Source organism: Phodopus roborovskii, unplaced genomic scaffold, assembly GCF_943737965.1.
Source record: "Phodopus roborovskii unplaced genomic scaffold, PHOROB, whole genome shotgun sequence".
Lineage (NCBI taxonomy): Eukaryota > Metazoa > Chordata > Mammalia > Rodentia > Cricetidae > Phodopus > Phodopus roborovskii.
This window is the reverse complement of record NW_026126525.1, coordinates 25253481-25270423: the sequence shown is the minus strand read 5'-3', so window position 1 is coordinate 25270423 and position 16943 is coordinate 25253481. Positions and strand designations below refer to the sequence as shown.

The 16943-nt window shown below is 43.5% G+C and overlaps 1 protein-coding gene across 1 annotated transcript in view; it reads left to right on the top strand.

Annotated features, from left to right (window-relative positions):
• The first annotated feature begins 5732 nt into the window (after nucleotides 1-5732).
• Nucleotides 5733-16943, top strand: part of Thegl (theg spermatid protein like) — a 37328-nt gene continuing 26117 nt past the window's right edge. Inside the window, 1 exon segment of the mRNA XM_051198415.1 lies at nucleotides 5733-6441. Within this exon segment, the coding sequence (XP_051054372.1) occupies nucleotides 5817-6441 (625 nt within the window). The 5' untranslated portion in view covers nucleotides 5733-5816.

The window sequence follows — 16943 nt, the reverse complement described above, 5'->3', positions numbered from 1 at the left end:
GCCTGAAATGAACTCTTGGCCACTTACTTGACCCAAAAGAACCACTCTTCTGGTTGCCCTTGAATACTTGAGGCACAACTTCCTACCAGTTAAACAAGACAGACACTATATATCCAAAATGTGTTTATTGGGACGGTTCCCACTCAGCTTGAATCAGGTGCAGTTCAGTGCTGCTTCCTCCTGAAGGAGCATCCTTCTGTCAGCCGCGCTTTTCCGCCTGTGGGCTGACAGAGGACAGTGGAGCAGCCAACACGCAAGACTACCGTTTGTGCATGGCTAAAGACCGTGGTGATTTTATAGCATCCTGGGCATTTCACATCCATAAAGTGGGAACTGGGGCTCTGCACCAGGCGCTTTTTCTTGTGTTTCCTCTTTTCCTCTTCTGGAGAGGGATGAAGGAGATCCTTTGTGAGAGGCATGTTCTCGTAGGGAGGTCGTCACCGCCGGAAAGGCCAATTTTTAGATTTTTAACTTCAAATTTTTTAATCATTTTGTGCAAGAGAAGTGTGGATTTTTGTCTGTTGTTGGGGTGCTGAGAGTTGAATCCTGGGCCTCACATATATTAAGCACACCATCTACCATGGTGCTCTACCCACACACTTGAATGAGGATTTTAACTCAAAAGTAAAGTTTGTATTAGCAAGCCTTCATCCCACCCGTGGCTTCTCTTTTTTTGTGTGTGTATGTTCGTGTGTGCACATGCAAGGTCAGAAAGGTGTCCTCTCTCAGGAGCCATAAATCGCATATGCTCCTTTGTTTTTTGTGGTTTCCATGGATCAGACCCACATACTTGTGCTTACACAGCAAGTCTCCTGTACCCCATCCCACCCCCGAAGTCCAAGTGTGGTTCATCAATAGCAATAAATTTATATTAAGCCATTTAAAAAAATAATTTATTTGACTTTATGTGCCAGTGAGACACTGAGGAAGTCAGATGTACAGAATGGAGGAGAGGTAAAGAGCCATGTGGCAGAACACAGATTAACAGAAGCAGGTTAATTTAAGTTGTAAGAGCTAGTTGGGAACAAGCAGAAGCTAAAGGCCAAGCTTTCATAATTAAAAGTCTCCATGTCATTAATTGGGAGCTGGCAATCCCACAAGAAAGTCCAACTGCATTTGGTGGTCAGTGTATAGATGTAAATCCACATAGGGCCTGAGAAAGCTGAACACCTTACAGTATAATGTTGGAGCCTTCCTAAAGACTCTGGGTACCACATTTGGATGTGGGCAGAGGCAGAAGCAGAACACTAGTCAGGAGAACATTGGAGTTGATATCTTGTACCAGGATGGTGATTGGCTATCAAAAGGACAAGGCCATTGGTAGTGTGCCTGTTTAATATGTGTAAATCTCAGAGTTTGATTTTCAGTACATAACCAGGTGTGGGGTTCATACCTGTGTTCTCAAGACAAATGGAGACAGGAGGATTAGAAGTTCAAGGCTGGAGAGATGGCTCAGTGGTTAAGGGCACTGACTGCTTTTTCAGAGTACCTGGGTTCAATTCCAGCACCCACGTGGCAGCTCACAACTGTAATCCCAGTTCCTGGCGACCTGACACCCATGGCAAAGCAACAATGCATATAAAATAAAAATTTAAAAAGTTCAAGGTCATCCTTTGCTACATAGACTGTATTCAACTTGGGATACATGAGACCCTGTCTCAAAAAAAAAAAAAAAAAAAAAAAAAAGTAGTTGGGGGCAGGTGTGGTGGTGGCTGCATATATCTTTAATCCCAATGCTCAGGAGTCAGAGGCAGGCAGATCTCTGTGAGTCCCAGGATAGCCAGGGCTATGTAGAGAGGCCCTGTCTCAAAAAGCAAAAACAAAATAATACAAAAGATAGTTGGATGTAAAGACTCATGTCTATAATCTCAGCAGTCTGGAAGCAGAGGCAGGAGAATTTCAAGTTTGAGGTCAACCTGGGCTACATAGCCATAAAGAATGAATATATATACATATATATATATATTCAAGAGTTAACTGGAATTTTTGATGTATTGGAAGGAGGGAGAATATAAAAAAATGGGTAAAAAAATTAATTTTCCTCGGGAGAGCCAGAATCAGATCCATGGGGTCAATGCATAGAAATCATTGCCAATATGTGACTATGATAGGGCCAGAGTTAATTTTGTGCATGTCATTACTATTCTCTTTCTGTGAACAGATTCTCCTGGAAGCTGCCACATGCCAGAGTTATCTGTTGAGCATGTATCTCTGGAGGTATAGTAGTACCTAGTCACATATCCACATTCAGAGGATCTTAAGACCAGGGTAGAATAGTTGTAGTCTTCTGTAATAGACCCTCTATCCTCTGTTTTTTGTTTGTTTGTTTTTGTTTTGTTTTTTCAGGGGAGTATGGAGGGAGGGTAGAGTGTTGAGAATGAACCCAGGGCCTCTTGTATGAGCTTACCCTCTGTCACGGACACCCGCACTGCAAACCCTCTTGCAGTCTTGTACAGCCCTTGGGGCTTCCCTTCTGTGATGTGATCTCTGTACTTAAAAGCAATTCACTTAGTGGTGAACTGTTTTTGCTGATGTAGGGAACACCTTGCCTCTCAGTTTTACTTCTTAATTTCTATCTTGTCTCCTGAGTTTACCTAACTCTTCCTGATTGCGTTGATTTAAGTTTTTTAAAAAAAATTAAATCAAATATTTTGCCTATATAATTTAAAATTACTTTATGTGTATGGCAAGTATATCTGTGCACCATGTGAGTGCAGTGCCTAGAAGAGGGGGTCAGATCCCTTGGAACTAGAGTTACAGACAGTTGTGAGCAGCCAGGTGGGTGCTGGGAATCAAATCCCAGGCCTCCAGAAGAGCAGGCAGTTGCTTTTAACCACAGAGTCAATCCCTCCAGGCCCAGGCTGAGTTTTTAAAAATGCCTAAAAGTAGCTTTGTTTTTCCTTTTCTAAAAGTTTTGGAAGCCCTTGAAAAGTCATTGCACAATACTGCATGTTCATACTAAAATGAGTTTGGAGCTGTTGGGACGTCTCAAGACAGCCTGATTTCCATCCCTAGGACTCACACGGTGGAAGGTAGGATGTCCCCAAGGCATCCTCTGACCTCCACATGTGTGGCAGCTACCCATGCACACACAGTACATAAATAAAAATGTAATCAAATCTTTATGTGTTGAATGTTTTCTCTGCTTGTACGTGCACCTAGTTCCTGCAGAGGCCACAAGAGGGTGCCAGATTCACTGGAACTGGAGCATAATCTGCTGTGAGCTACCGTGTGAGTTCTCTGCAAGGGCAGCAAGTGGTCTTTAAGAAATCTTTATGTATGTGTGTGTATGCTTGGGTGTGGTATGCATTCCATATGTATGCAGGAGGTCTGAAGTGTTGAATCCCGTGGAAATTGAATTATGGATAGTGGTAAGCCACCATATAAGTGCTGGGAACCAAAACCAGGTTGTCTGCAAGTACAGTAAATGCTCTTACGCACTGAACTGTCTTTGCAGGGCCATGTGTGGCCAAAAGTACTACATTATCTACTCCAGCCCCACACATGTAATCAGATCTTTAAAACTGAGGTGGAGGCTGGGCAGTGGTGGCGCACACCTTTAATACAAGCACTAGGGAGGCAGAGACAGGTGGATCTCTCTGAGAGGCCAGCCTGCCTGGTCTACAGAGTGAGTCTCAGGCCAGGCTCAAAAGCAACAGAGAAACCCTGTCTCTAAAAAAACAAAATAAAAGAAAACAATGAGTTTGAGGCTGGGCAGTGGTGGCTCTCACCTTTAATCCCAGCACTCGGGAGGAAGAGACAGGTGGATCTTTGCAAGTTTGAGGCCAGCCTGGTCTACAGAGAGAGAGAGAGTTCCAGGATAGGCTCCAAAGCTATCCTGCACATCTTAGAATGAGTCTCCTAGTTCTATTCCAGATATTTTCCACAAAAACGTTTTATTTTTTCTATAGGACAGTAAATTTAAGTACCCACCCCCAGTATTGTGTAAAAGATGTCTTTAACTGTACAGTTGACAGAAGATTTATTCCTTAACATTTTAGTTCCTTCCCTTGAAGATAAATACAAGACTGAGACTCCACCAATTCTGCCCTTCTTTTCCATACTATTATGGATGCCACAAAAATGAGATGAGCACTTTCCAGGCTTACACACACACACACACACACACACACACAGAGAGAGAGAGAGAGAGAGAGAGAGAGATGGCACTGAAAAGCTGGCTCATCACTTAGAGGGGTACTGCTCTTACAGGCAGCTGCTAACTGCCTATGATTCTAGCTCAAGGAAATTTTTTTTTTTTTTTTCAAAAACAGGGTTTCTCTGTATTGTTTTGGAGCCTGTCCTGGAATTAGCTCTGTAGCCCAAGCTGGTCTTGAACTCACAGAGATCCGCCTGCCTCTGCCTCCTGAGTGCTGGGACTAAAGGCGTGTGCCAACAACACACCTATAACCTATGTCTTCAGAGACTGTGGCAAGAGAATCTTCACAAGTACAAGAGTTTGAGACTAACCTGGACTAAATAGTTACAGACCAGCTTGAACTGCAGAGTGAACTTGTTTCAAGAACAAAAGAAGTTGGAGGAAGGGTTAAGAGGAGGGGGTGAAAGACACAAACAAGGCTACAAAGTATTTGGTATGTATCAGAAATATCACTATGAATAAGTCGATGTTCACAATCGTGCTGCTCACAAGACTATATGATTAATAACATTTGTGGTGATACAGGCTAGGGGTTTTGAAATGATACAATCTAGGGTCCTTGGTTGTTTTCGCTGCCAGTTAAATTAAAAGGCAGGAAAACCTGCAGCGCAGTAGATAGCAGCAGAATCGTCAGTTGAACGACAGCGTTTATTGGGGATGAGAAAACACACATGCGCAGACATACAAGGAAAAGACCCTCTGCAAAGCAGAGGAAGCAGACAGTCCAGTCTCTTCGTGAGAGGTGGGGTTTCAAAGTCTCTGAAGAGTTGTCCTCCCTTAATTTAGGGTTGGTCAGTTGGAAGAAAGTGGGGATGGTTGACTGGCATGTCTTGAGCAGGATTTAAGCCAGTGGTCCACCAGCAGGGGCCTGCAAGTGGAAGACAAGTCTACAAAGCCTTTAAGTTACACAGCTTTTGTCTCAGGTCAGGGGGGTGAGGAAGCTGGCCAACTTAGAAGTTTGCCACCTTTGTTAGCTAATCACATCCCCTCTGTCTGCTAGCAGTCTAACTCCTAGTCTCACTTTTTGATAGTGAAGCCCATAATGATACACAAGATGTCCTTGAATACAGGTCTTTAGAAGTGTTTCGTCCAAGTGTTTCATTGTGACGGTGTGCAGAGTTTCAGGTAAAGGAAAGGTTAGTGATCTAAACTATTCTGATGAATATTAAGCTCGTAATGTTCGCCCCATTCTCAGCCTTCATTCTGACTGCTGAACTTTTACTAGAAACCGATAACTGATTGCCTTAGCAGGGAGATTGGGGGGAGGGGGATCTTAAAAATCTATCCATTCCCAGGCTTTGTAAAGAGTATGGGGGAAACCTCGGAAACCTAAGCAGTCAAGAAGCAGGCAGGTTCAGTGAGTTGTTTTAAGTCTTCTCCCTTCACACCGGAAGCAGGGGAAGACACCCTCTCTCCAGGTGCTCTGTCTTCTGTGCTGCGCCTAACAGAGCCCCACCCTAGGAGAGCAATGCGTCTCCATAGCAACCGTACAGCGTAGGCACTGAGATGATGGGCGGGGCGGGGCTAGACGGCTCGTGGGTGGAGCTGAGTCTGTCCGGGGCGGGGCGCGGGCGGCCCCAATCTGTGCACGCAGCGAACTGCGCTTGGGCGGCAGGCGGAGAGTTCACACCCTGGGTTCCCGGAGCTTCTAACTGGAATGGAGGAAGGAGACTTCTTGGGTTCACCCGTGTTGTCTGGGGTGACTGGTGGGCAAGACACGACAGAAACACACACAAACTCTGAACTCCACCCGAAACCCCTTGTGCTCAGGCTCCTGGAGGTGAAGAACGAGCTTGGGAGTGAAGAGGTCAAAGGGGATGAGGAGGAAGAAAGACAAGAAGAGGACAATGAGTATGAAGTGTTCGCTGAGTCCAGTAAACACTCTAAGACTCACAAATCCCATGAGGCCTCCACATCCTCCAAGTCCCGCAAGGGCAGTGAATCCCTCCAATCTCGAAAGAGCAGCGATCCTCCCCAGTCCCGCAGCACCAGCTATCCTCTCCAATCCCGCAGCTCCAGCGATCCTCCCCAGTCCCGCAAGACCAGCGATCCTCCCCAGTCCCGCAAGACCAGCGATTCCCTCCAGCCCCACAAGGGCAACGATTCCCCCCAGTCCCGCAAGGGCAGTGAGCCATTCCACGCCCGCAAGGGCGGTGAGCCACTCCAGTCACTTCAGGTACACGCAGATGAAAGAGCCGATTTGCTTCCCAACGCGGTGATTACGACCTCCCCATCTTTGATGGCCAGATACATACCGCACCTCCAGATGGCTTCATTGAGCGGTAGGTTTCGCCCCCACCCTGCTGAATTCTATCCACCCAGAACTCAGAAATCCAAGAAAGGAACTTGACTCTTTTGTCTACCTGCTGCTTTGCAGCCAGCTCTTTACAAGGAACTTCAATGGGAAATTGACACTCTAATAGTGACAGAAACCACCTCATCATTTTCAGGATTGAACCTGGTGCCTCACTAGGCAAGCACCCTAGCACCGAAAGCCCTTCCAAATCCTTCAATTCAGCACACCAGTCTATCCTGCTAGGCTGCACCTCGATTAGTCATTATTTGCAGTTGATTTTGTTGTTATATAATTTGTCTTACTCTGCAACGACAGATCCTCGAAGGGAGGATGTTTTGCTAGCTTTTGGGGCTTGGGCCCAGGGGAAATGAAACAAACATTCAGGGGACATACAAGAACTGAAGGAGTTCATCATCCGGTCAGTCCTCCTCTAACTTACAAGGTAGCAAGGCTGGTTGGTGGAACTTTAACGGAAACACACTTGCTTTTTACCACTTAAACTCACTTCCAAGCTCTCCTTGGAGACTGTTTGCATTGGGCCTGTGATCCCATGTCACCCTTTTACCACATACATATCCTACCACCTCCCTAGCTCTGGCCAGCCACTATTCTCCTGACATATCTCCAACCCAGCTAAATGCCAGCAGTCTATATACCCCTCGTAGTTGACTCTTTCTATACAAAATTGCATTATTGTACTGATTGGTTTTATTTCAATCTCATTACTACAAATTTTAATTGGAGCTGGGTATTTTCTGGCAGACTTGTATTCACTGGGTAAGTTGGTTTCCTCAGGCTCTGATGTGACTAAATGCATTCCTTCTTCTCCTTCAACTTACACACTTTCATACTTCACCCAATGGGAGACATTACCTCCTATTTTATCAAGAATAGAACTATTGATCACAAACTCACTTACTTTCTTAGCACCGGGTTATTGGCCTCCCAAGACTGGTTACTCTGTCTGCCTTTTCTCAGCTTCCAGGAGAGAATTGTGCTTGTGTTGATGAAAGCCACCTTCTCCTCACATGCCTCAGATTGCACTTGTCCTCTGAAGAACTCTCCTTTCATCTGTCTCCACTCCTCTACAACATCCATTTCTCCTTTTCTAATGAATCACTCCCATGAGCCAACAGACTCTGAGTGCTGTGATTAAAGGCATGCACCACCACCGCCCAGCATCCTTTACTTCCGTAGGTCTCTTCTCCATTAGAACTGCTCCAGTGTGCCAGGCAATGTCAGTGCACACCTTCAATCACAGCCCTCAGGAGGCAAAGATAGGCAGATCTCTCAGTTCAAGGCCAGCCTGGTCTAAAGAGCAAGTTCCAGGACCGCTAAGACTACACAAGGAAACCCTGCCTCAAACAAATAAACAAACAAGCAAAAAACAAACAAAAAAAACAAAAAAAAAAAAACAAAAAAACAAAACCTTCTCTAGTGTACCCCATCCTGGTCCTGTGTGTGTGTGTGGGGGGGGGTGTCTCAGCATCTCTAGTTGTGAGCCACTGAACTTCTCATTCTGATAGCCTCATTGGGAAGATTTTGGCTTTCACCCCATCTGGGACTCTCCCTCCCCCTAGCTCCCCTCAATTGCTGTGCCATTTTGGAATCATTTTTTTTAAGTACGCTTTCCAGCTAAGCCCAATATTTTGAACTCAACTCTGTGCCTCCTTTTTACCAAAATTCACCTCAGAAAGCACCTTTAGCCCACTGATTCGATGGAACTTTGACAATATGCCACCACACCTTCATGTTCTTTCTCTTCTTACCTTATCTTCTGTGACCCACTGTTGCCACTATGCCATATTTTAATGATGTGCTTGCTCTCTGAAAGTCCCAGGCTGGCCTTGACTAGGATCCTTTTGAATCCTCTTAGTACTGGGATTACAGGTATATGCTGTCATGCTTACCCAATTCTCTCTGGTGGTAGACAGATGTTACAAGAGGAAGGTAGACAACTATGGGGATTGGTCTCTAAATTCATGACCTTTGAACTTTAAGTGGCCTCCCCATTCTGCTTAGCAGTATCAAACTACATTTCTAAATGCTTCAGAAATCATTGTCCATTCCCTTATTTCCCTATATCGCCTTCAACATCACCTAAGCAAAAAAGCATACAACTGAGATTGGAGAGTGGGTAAGAGGGTTTGTTATGTGAACATGGGGACCTGAGTTCAGATCTCAGCACTCTGTCATGAGTGTGGCTGTAACTTCTTGTAAACCCCACCCAGCACAGGGAGCAGGAGGAGGAAACAGACAAAGGCTCCCCCTCTCAGAGGAATAAGGTGGAGAATGGTAAAACAGGACACCCAGCTATCCTGATCTGCCCTCCTTGAGCACACATGTGTACACTCACACAACACTCATATGCACTCTGAAGTCTACCACAATGCAGCACCTATAAATAACCCCTCTCTCCAGTTACTGTCTTTGACATCTATTAATGGCCATTCTGCCTTCTATCTGTTGGATCTCGTCTAACTTTAACATTTAAAAAAATTAGTATGTGTGTATGCTAATGATGCTTACATGTGGGTGTGCATGTGTGCCATGGTGCTAGAGTTGACTCAAAGGACAACTTTATAGGGTCTACTTTTCTGTGAGTTCTGGGAATTGAATTTGGATTTGGTTATCAGGCTTATGCAACAGTCACTTTACATGCTGGACCATCTCACCAGCCCCCATCTACCCTCTCTGCTGCACCATGTGGTCTTGGACTTTTCCCAGTGATACAGAAACATTACATGATTACTCCACCTGAAAATGATCACAAGTCTTCCCTAGCCCCATGCCTCTTGCCTTCCAGGCACCACTAATTTTTCTGCTTGCCTTAAAGAGGACAAAAAAAAAAAATCTTCAAAATAGTTGTCTAAAAGTCGATGATTTCAGTGTCCTCCTTTTCTCTCCTCTTGAGAACTAGTTAAATTAAGAGTTCGTTCTGTCACCTTAGCTGAAGCACTTTTGTTGAGGTCACAATGATCTCTGTCCTGCCCACAGCAATGGCAAACCCTTCATTGAACACATTTCCTTCTGTCTTATGGATCTTTCTTGTTTCCTGGAATACTAGTAACTCTGTTGTCTTACCTTGTAGATTCTTCCTGACATTTCCTTTGCTTGGAGCCTTCTTTTCCCAGCCTTTAGGTTGAAGCTACTGATATCTTAGTCCTCTCAGATGCTTCTAGAACTCCCTTTATTCTCTGGATGATGTCATCAGTTCTGTGGCTTAATTGCCAGTAGCTTCTCAAATTATTTAAAGCTGTTACTTCTCCCCAGAACTCAATTACCAAGCCTTACTGCTTGACTATCCACCTTGACATCTTTTAAACCATTAACAAATCCTAACTTTGAGTGATATTCTTAGCATCAAAATTATCATTGTATGCTTTTTTTTTTTTTTTTTTTTTTTTTTTAATCTCTTGTCTTGTTCAGCACAATAGCCTCCAGGTGGCCACCTGCCTTGGCTCTTAGCCCTACCCTCTCCAATTCATTGTTCACATCGGAGTCAGGAGAGTCTTCTAGAATATATATAATATATATTTCAAGCATATTTTCAACTCTCAACCACCCCAGAGGTAGTCCCCATCGTATGTGGCATGTAATCTAAAGGGCTAACAAAGCCTCACTTGATCATTATCATTAACCTGAGCTTTGTTTTTAAGATAAATTTTCATGTAGTCCAAACTGGCTTCAAACTCATAAAGCAGAGAGCTACTTTAAACTTCGAATCCTCATGCCTTCACTTCTACAGTGCTTGGCATTACATGCATGGACCACTGTGCATGGCTTATGCTGGGCAGGGATCGAACCCACAGTTTTGTGTAGGATAGAGAGGCACTCTCTCTCTCTCTCTCTCTCAATGGAGGTACAGCTCCAATTCACTGTCCTAATCTTGAACTTGACCTGGCATGTCCCTAACTTTAGCACTTCCATTCTCCTCATCATTCTTTGCTCTCAAGACACATGGGCACCCTCTCCTACCTCAGAATCACTCACTTCTTCTGCTAGGAGACTCTCAATTCAAGTATTTGTTCCCCCTCCCCATACCAAAAATAGGTCTTTGACCTGATAATTTTCTTTAAAACACATATCCAACTCTAATATGTCTCTGTGTTTAGTTCTGTGTATCACACTCACATGAAGGCCAAACTTAGTAATTTTTGTTGGTGAAAGAAACTATTGACTTCTGTGTCATGAAATCCAATGGGTCCATTTGTGTCCTGAGTGATGTAAAAAGATTCAGAGTTAATAATACCCATGAGGGATGTAGAACAGATTTTACATAATTGTCTGGTGTGTCTGATAAGTTCTCAAACCTGGTTTGTTTTTTTTTTTTTTTTTCTGACATGCTTAGTTGGTTTTTTGTTTTTTGTTTTCTTTAAGATAAATTTTCATGTAGTTCAAGCTGGCTTTAAACTCCTTATGCAACAGAGGGTGACCTTAAACTTCTTTTTTGTTTGTTTTTTGTTCTCTGAGACAGGGTTTCTCTGTATAACAGTCCTGGCTGTTATGGAACTCACTTTGTAGACCAGGTTGGCCTTGAACTCACTGAGATAAGCATGCCTCTGCCTCCCAAGTGCTGGGATTAATGGCATGCACCATCTCCGCCTGGCTCTGACATGGTTTACCGCACCCTGTTCATGCGTTCCCAGTCTACTTTGGAAAGTTTACAGGCAGCTGCCTTTCTACTTTAAGAACCACTTATTACTCTGTACCTCACGGTCGTGCTGGACAGGTGGTGTCTGGGTGTACAGTGAGATACAGAGCCATTTGCTTTTGCCTCTGCACTCAACATGGAACCAAATTCTGCTTGTAAAATAGTTACCTGAGCAACATACAGCCTGAAAGCCATTGTTTTTACATAGTGCAGAGTAACTTAGAGCCATGCATAGCTTAATCCCAGCAGTCTTCAAGCATAGTAGACAGGCTCTCTCCTGATGAGTGGCATCCCTATGTCCCCTTCCACCTTTATGTGGGTTCCTTGAAACAAACTCAGGTCATCAGGCTTGCTTCAGGTGGTAGGTGAGCCATCTTGCCAGCTCTGTAATGTATCCATTCCTGTTCTTCCTTCTGTCTTTTATATGAAAGAAAATAACATCCAGTTACTCACACTAAAACAATCCATTCTTCCTAGATTTCTTTGTTTTTCGAGGCAGGGTTTCTCTGTATAGCTTTGTAGACCAGACTGGCCTCGAACTCACAGAGATCCACCTGTCTCTGCTTCCCAAGTGCTGGGATTAAAGGTGTGTGCCATCACCAGGCCCTAGGTTCCTTTTTTCTCATTCTCAAACCCAATTCAACCAACAAGTTTGATCTAACTGTCCCTGAAATCATTCATGTCACCTGCTAACACCCACTTGGCTATGGTTATTCCTCACCTGGATTTCTACTTTGGCTTCTGGATTAGTCTTCCTGTTTTCATTCGCATGCCCTGAAGGCCTGTTGTTACCCCAGTGACAACAGGTATTAGAAAACCCAAGTGTCAGGGCTCAGAGGTTAAGAATGCTGACTGCTCTTCCAGGGGACCCATACAGAGGCCATTTAGTGCCAAATGTGGCTCTAGAACTCTCAGAAGATTGCTGGGGAGTGCAATTAGCAATTAAGAAGATGTGCGGCAAGCACACCCAAAGGCCTGTCTGATGGAGTCCATTGTTATAGTGTGGTTCCTCTTCCCAGGTGACTCGGTGTGTGTCTAGTTGACTGCTGAGGCTAATTGTGAACGCGTGCTTATTTCTATTCCCATCGATTCATGTGCTTATGCCTTCCACTCGTTTGAGGTTGCTTATATGAATACACACAGGAATATGCTACAAAGAAGTGCATCTGTTTTAGGAAGAACAATTAATTCAGGGAGGGAGGTGAACACTAGTGGAGGAGGAAGGAAAACAAAACAAGAGAATAAATAGTAAAGTCCAGTGCAGTTTAATTCTGCCACCGCAAGCACACGCACTAGCTTTTCTTAATACAGTTAGTAATCCCCTCTAGTCCCAGCACTTAGCACTCTTCTTGGTAGAGTTCTTCCTTATCTTGTTCTCACAGGTCAACTTTATCTCACTGGTACTCAGGCATGGACTTCTCAGGAGGCAAGCAGGGGCAGAAGGAGATTTCTTCTGTGTTGATATTTTATCCTCATCAGAAGGGCTCATCATCTGAGCATGACTGGGTCCCAAGTGTGTGTGTGCTTGGGAGCATCCCTCCAGAAGGTGGCGGCCTTGTCCAATGCCTCAAAGCCCTGAGCTGTCAGCCTGTATGTTGGTTGTCTGGCAGCTGTGCTAGAAGCAGTGGGGTTCGGCACTATGGTGTAAAATTGAAACACTGGAAATGGAGTGAGAGAGCTAGAATGTTCTGATGGCCTCTGGGAGAAACATGTGTTCAGCCATCTTGCTCCAGACCCTTCAGCTGCTCTTGGCCAGATCCCACAGAGCAGAAGCAGAATCCCTCCAGGGTTGGAGGTCATCTGACCCAACCACTGTCCTTCCTCCTTGCTGTGTTCAGCCACCCTGGTCCACAACGTTGCTGTGCCTCTGAGCTAGTTCCTCCTCAGGGCTCTCACACCCACCACTTCCTCTCCTATAATACTGTCTTCAAATTCATCTTCTTCTATGTCAGTGGACATGTGGTACCTTCTTATCCTCTCTCTTCCATCCCCCAGTTCAAGTATCAATTCCTCTAAAAAGTGCTTCCCAAATTATTCTCCCTAAAGTAGGCAATGTCTTCTGAATACTGTGTTCTGAATACTGAATACTATGAGCTATTGATTTGATTCTTGTCCATCGTTTTGTCTATTATGTTAAGCTACCTGAGGATAGGACAGAGACTTTAGACTGTTGGTGTTTTCTATACTTCAGCAGGTGGATGAAGGAGTCTTCTATATGGACACTTGTGAAATCCTCTAGGTTCACTTGGTAGCTAGCTACTGAGCTCAAATAACATATGTCCATTGAGTGTTCTAAATATTTGAGAGCACTTTGTTGTATCCCTAGCTGTAGTGTAAGCACTAGCTGTATCCCTATTTTACTGATGAGCTAATTGGGACACAGAGGAGTCAAATGACTAACTAGAAGTCGTGCACACAGTGATAGTAAATACTGAACTGGGTGATAAGACCCCATAGTCTTCTCTTCATCATTACCCTATTGTCTTCCTCACTGCATGGGGGAAGTCCTGTTATAGTGCTAGGAGTGACCTAAGGGCAATGATGAGAATGAACAGAAAGAGCTTGGCATGATGTTTGGTCACTGTAAATGTTCAATGTTGTGGTTAGCAATGGTGAATCATGCCTAGTACTTGTTTACAGAAGTAAGACTTCTTGACTGTGCACATTGTGTGGTATAAGGAATATCAAGTTGAGCAGGGTATTCTCTAAGACATTTACTGCTGCTGGAAGGCCGGTTTTCAGCAGTGTTGGAGAAACTGGTAAGGAGGTGTGTCCGCAGAGCTGCATGAATGCAGAGGGGACTCTTTTCCTGAGGGCCAAAGCTTAATTCATTTTATTTTCCTCTCTTCTGGATGTTCTTTGCTTTTTCTGTTCTGTTCTTCCTGATGTTTCCTTCCTTCTTTCTTTCTTTGTCTTCTTTTTTCCCAGTTGTTCTCCTTCTAGATCTTTTCTGAAGTTATCCTTTTACTTCTTCCCTGATGGCTCCCTTCTGTTTCTTTCCTGATGTTTTCCCCCTACATCTCCCCCTTTCCTTCCTCCTATCTTTCCGTATCCCCTTTATACCCACTAATACAAAGATTTCTAAGCAAGAAAAGATTACCTCATAGCCACAAGTTACGTTTTCCAAAAGCAAATGTAAATCTTTTCATAAGAAGAAATCACATTAAGATCACAAGTTACATGTTTTCCTTAGAAGCTCACAAGTAGTTAAACATTTTTCTTTGTATTAATTTTCCCATCATAACATCTTAACCCCAAAGAGACAATTCTTCTATAATTGATTAACAAAGCTTCATGAAATCTAAGTAGATTTTAGCCAGCTCCTTTTGTTCTGACAGGAAGCTGTTTGCAGTTTCAGTGTAGCAGATTCCTACAAAACTTCATGCAAGTGGTCAGCTAACCATCTATTTTTCTTTCCACACAATAGGGTCATTTAATTTCCTTTTACAGCTTTGTGTGCATACTGGTGATTAATTCTGTAAGCTACATGACCAAGGACTCAGACCTAACCTTGGGTGTAGGGACATAATTGTTTTCTTTAATTGTCAGCCTGTTCTTTCACAAGCAAAATTCACGGGTCTATAATGCATGAAACCTCCTTGTTTTTGTTTTCCATCCTCTTTAAATGTCATATCTAACAAAGGGGAAGGTGACTTTTAGCCTATATTTGTCTTTTTGTGTCTCTTATTGGAGCAACTGGCAGAATAACCTAAACCATTTCCCTAATCATCTTTACTGTCTTAACCATTGGTATCTTTTAGGCTAATTCAGAAAGTCCATTTAAATCATAGTTCTAACTAATCATCATTGCTCTTATACGAATTATCTTCATCGTGATCTGAAAGTAAATTGCCCAGTGATGAGTGGGATTTTCCCAAGAACCAACCACACTGTACAAGATACAGTGGGATCCTTTCATATGGTAATCACACCATGCCAAATACAGCAGGAACATGGCAGCAGAAAACCAAAGGAGTACAGCAGAAGCAAGGGGCACGCTGGAGACAATCCTCCTGGGGCTTTGCCTCTCCAGGATGTATCCAGAGTAGCTTTGTTACCCATAAGCACCATTGTTGACTGCAGCTCCTCTGACATGGACACAGCAGTTTACAGGACAAGAGAAATAAAATGCACATAGCTGTAACAGACTACAGAGTCCAGATGAGTGTCATGGACATTCCACTTCATCACAATCAGATCCTCTCTCTCTCTTCCTCTTCCTCCCTCCCTCCTTCCTTCCCATCTTCTGTTCCTCCCTCCCTCTCTTTCTGTCCTCAAAATATTGTGGGCATCCTTCAGGACAAATTTTTTTAAAGACAATTATGGACTCCATGTCATTTTACTCATAAATTGCTTAGGATTTAAAACTTAACAATAACTATGCCATTATTATGCCAATCAAAATTCAGTAATTTTTCTAATGCTAATATCCACAATCAATAGTCAAGCTTCCTAATTTTCTCAAAAAAAAAAAAAAAGCTTTTATTTTAAAAAGTCATGCATGCCTACCTACAATTGCATCACTCAAGAGGCAGAGGCAGACGGATTGCAAGTTCAGCAAGTTCAGGTCTAGCCTGCCCTACCTAGGCAGTTCTAGGCTAGACTATATATATATATATATATATATATATATATATATATATATATATCTTAAACAAATTTTTAAAGAGTATTTTTATCCTAAGATGGGCAATGGTGGCACACACTTTTAATCCCAGCATTCGGGATGCAGAGGCAGAGGCAGGTGGATCTCTGGCAAATCTCTGTGAGTTTGAGGCCACCCTGATCTACAAGAGCTAGTTCCAGGACAGCTTCAAAAGCCACAGAGAAACCCTGTCTCGAAAAATAACCCCCCCAAAAGAGTATTTTTATCCTTTAATTGTTCCAATTAGGACACATATGGGGTCACACCTTAGGGGGACCATTACTAACACTGCTCTGTCTTTCTGAAACCTCATTTCTTCATTAAAAATACTGGATGAAATAGCCCACCTTGTAGATTTCTTTACATATTTGGTAGAATCTTAACTTGTTCTGCTGGCTGCCGTGTTTCGTGCACACAGCACTTAACAGACTAAGAGGACTGTTTCATGCAGAACAAATTCCTTTTGGCACTGTGTGCTTCCTTGGGACTCACACTTCAGGTGTCACATTGGATGTCCAACTCTTCCATTAGTGGGGTATCTAGGCTCGATAAGGAGAGCTAGCCATGACCACTCTATTAGCTGCTCAGGAACACTTTCCCTAATGGTTTTAGCTACCAGTCTTTTTCATTGTCTACATCCCATTGTGTTGCTGAGTAAGATGGGGTACTTGTGACTCTGCTCTTGAGGCTGCCACTGGAAATTATGCCACAAACCATTGGAAGTCATTCGTGTGACAAATGAATTCTCTTTTCCTCACTCTACAATCTTACATGTTTTGTTTTGCTCTATGTTGATGTTTTGAAAATAAATTTAAACCCAAGCCTTATGGCACATTCTAATCCCAGCACTCTGGAGGCAAGAGGCAGGTGGATCTCTGTGAGTTTGAGTAATTTTCTAAAGCTGTTTTAAATTTCTTCTCCCATTTTTAAATGATGATTTTGGTAGGGGGGTACTCTGTAATCCCGTTCTTGTATTTATTCAAGCTTTTCCATTTTCCTTGGACGGTGTTTATTGGCACAAAAGTCATTTAGAAGAAGCTGATTAATAGATAGGGCCTTACCAGGACTTCTATGCAAGGAAACCTGTTTTACAAATACATCCTGGTCGTACCTTGCTGGGAAGTTCCTCAGTGTTCTGAGTTTGATTTCATTTCGGTCGTACCTTGCTGGGAAGTTCCTCAGTGTTCTG